The 2,515-nt window shown below is 48.2% G+C and overlaps 1 protein-coding gene across 1 annotated transcript; it reads left to right on the top strand.

Annotated features, from left to right (window-relative positions):
• The first annotated feature begins 356 nt into the window (after positions 1-356).
• Positions 357-871, top strand: SF3B5 (splicing factor 3b subunit 5). Its single transcript, XM_058836623.1, has one exon. It carries the CDS (start codon positions 455-457, stop codon positions 713-715), a length of 261 nt encoding a protein of 86 aa, XP_058692606.1. The 5' UTR covers positions 357-454; the 3' UTR covers positions 716-871.
• The last annotated feature ends 1,644 nt before the right edge of the window (positions 872-2,515 follow it).

The raw sequence follows: 2,515 nt of genomic DNA, 5'->3' as shown, positions 1-2,515 counted from the left end.
TTGAGCATCTGCCTCGATCTGAGGCGCAGCCCTGCAGCCGTGCTCAGAATTCAAATCTGATCTGGAGCCAGCCCTCTGCTACGTGCTTTAAAAGAACCCTGCGTTACAGATGCCGGCCCGGCCTTGTAACTACCTCTTGCTTTACTACGAATTAGCCAACTGACATGATCACACCGGCAGTAAACCATTTTATTACGGGATCAATAGTTTGCTACGCCAGGGCCCGCCCCCGCCGGGCGGGGTGGAGAGACTACAGCTCCCGGCAGGCTCTTCTCGGCGCGCTCCCGTCGGGCACTGCGGCAGGAAAAGCGGCGGGAAGCGCTGCTGCGGCCGCCGGAAAAGGTCCCGGCGCCGAGATCCGTCCTTCGTCGCCGCCCGCCCAGGCCCTTCGTCGCCGCCCGCCCAGGCCCGTCCGCGCCGCCCGCCATCCCGCGCTCCGCCCGCCCGCCGCGCCATGACGGACCGCTACACCATCCACAGCCAGCTGGAGCACCTGCAGTCCAAGTACATCGGCACGGGGCACGCCGACACCACCAAGTGGGAGTGGCTGGTGAACCAGCACCGCGACTCGTACTGCTCCTACATGGGCCACTTCGACCTGCTCAACTACTTCGCCATCGCCGAGAACGAGAGCAAGGCGCGCGTCCGCTTCAACCTGATGGAGAAGATGCTGCAGCCCTGCGGGCCGCCCGCCGACAAGCCCGACGAGTCCTGACCCCCCGTCCTCCTGGTGCCGGCCCTCTCTCCTGTGTGGTTCCCGCGAAGGACTGACCGGGAGAAGCCTCGCAAAATGCCTGCTTCTGGACTCTGACTGTGCAGTCGTTCGCCCTTTTTCAGGTGGAATATAATAAAGCTTCCTGATCGTTCCTAATGTTTGGTTTGGTAGCCTCCTAGTACGAGCTTTTTGTTCCCAGAGGAGGGCTGGTGCTCGGTATTGAGCGTTTCAGTGCGACCATCCGAGGTGAAAGTCTCGGATATCCCAGACAGCATTTTCCCGACCGGGCAGATTGATGCCTTCTTACAAAACTCGGTCTTGGGGGGAGAGAGATGAAGTCTGTTGGTACTCAAAAGCTTTGATTTCTTGGTAGCAATATTATGTGGGGTGGTTTGTGGTATAGCGTAAGTCAGTTCCTCTAGTACTTAAAAATCCCAAAACGGCTTTTCTTTAAAGACTATTTTCTTGTCTCATCTTCCTCTTTCCCTTGTGTTTGAGTTTTTCGAACTTCGATTCTTTCTGATACAAATTAGCTACTTTTTTCTCCTCCTTATGCTTATCTAGTAACCTAGCATTCCGAGTTTTTTCTACCTTACATCAAACAAAGATACTAATATTGGGTTGGGCTCTGTTAATACGGAGTAAGAATATAAGGGTAACTCACTACTACATAGAAGTAAAATGCAGTCTTAGATCAGATTGCATACTGAACAGATGTTGATTCTGATTTGTCACTTAAAATAGGATGTTTGCTTACAGTAAAAATAAGTTTTGAGTTCTAAAAGATGGAAACAGCTCAGCCCAAAACTCTTCAGATATGTTGCCTGGTGAAATAAAATGCTCTAATTTTTGGCATGTTTGTTTGTATTAACATTGGAGGGGAAAGTCCAGTGTTTTGTGATCCTATTAAGACACTGTGCAAGCTTATAAATGATTTTTTTTCTGAAACCAACGATCTCAAGTAGGTACATCCATCTTCTGAAGAATTCAAAGATGCCGTTTTTCAAACTTTGTTGCACATAGTAAGATGAAGGCATGGGTGAAGTGGTTGGAAAGACATTTTACCTGCAAGTTTTTTGGGAACTATTTCAGTTCATCCAATAAATAAGGGGAATATGTAGAAAACTGGTTTTCAGTTTGCCTGCAAGCTGGTGCAGGTAATTTGAAAAGCATCTGTTCCTCACATGCTGGGGAGTAGGGCCGAAAGGTAAGTTGAGTTCAAGTACTTAGGCATAGGTGTGCAAGGCAGTCTTGTAAAAAACTGGGCAAAATTTGCATCTATACAAAACAGGTTTCCTGTTAAGTTTAACAGTTCCTGTTAAAAGTCTGCTCTAGTGCCAAATCTTAGAAACTTGCCTTCCATAAGGTGTCTCTGCTGGCAGCCAGCAGGCAGTTGGTGTGTGCAAGAGGGGGTGGCAGAGGGGCTTGAGCCTTAGTGCTGGGCCAGCAGTTGGAAAAGCTGGACTGAGGATAACAGGTGCTTTTGTAATGGTTTGCAAGCTGAACTTGAAACCTCTTGTGAACAGGTTATCCTACAGTAAGGATAAACAGCAAGCGTGCAATTTAATCACTCCTGCATAGATTAAAACTATTTCACAGGAGATTTATCTTAGGCTAAAATAACAGTTAGCTCTATCTGTGGATATTCTACATTTTGAAATGTGAGCAACAAATATGTGACACATAAGGTTAACACTTCTTTGTGGGCCAGCTCTTCACTATAAAAGCCAACAGCCCTCAGGGACAAGTCAAGATTCATGTGGTGAATGAACTTGCTGGTTCTGGGTATATTTGCTTGGA

The sequence above is a fragment of the Poecile atricapillus genome, chromosome 3 (assembly GCF_030490865.1).
Source record: "Poecile atricapillus isolate bPoeAtr1 chromosome 3, bPoeAtr1.hap1, whole genome shotgun sequence".
Lineage (NCBI taxonomy): Eukaryota > Metazoa > Chordata > Aves > Passeriformes > Paridae > Poecile > Poecile atricapillus.
Note: the sequence above shows the minus strand (reverse complement) of the source record. Positions and strands in the feature narration are given on the sequence as shown.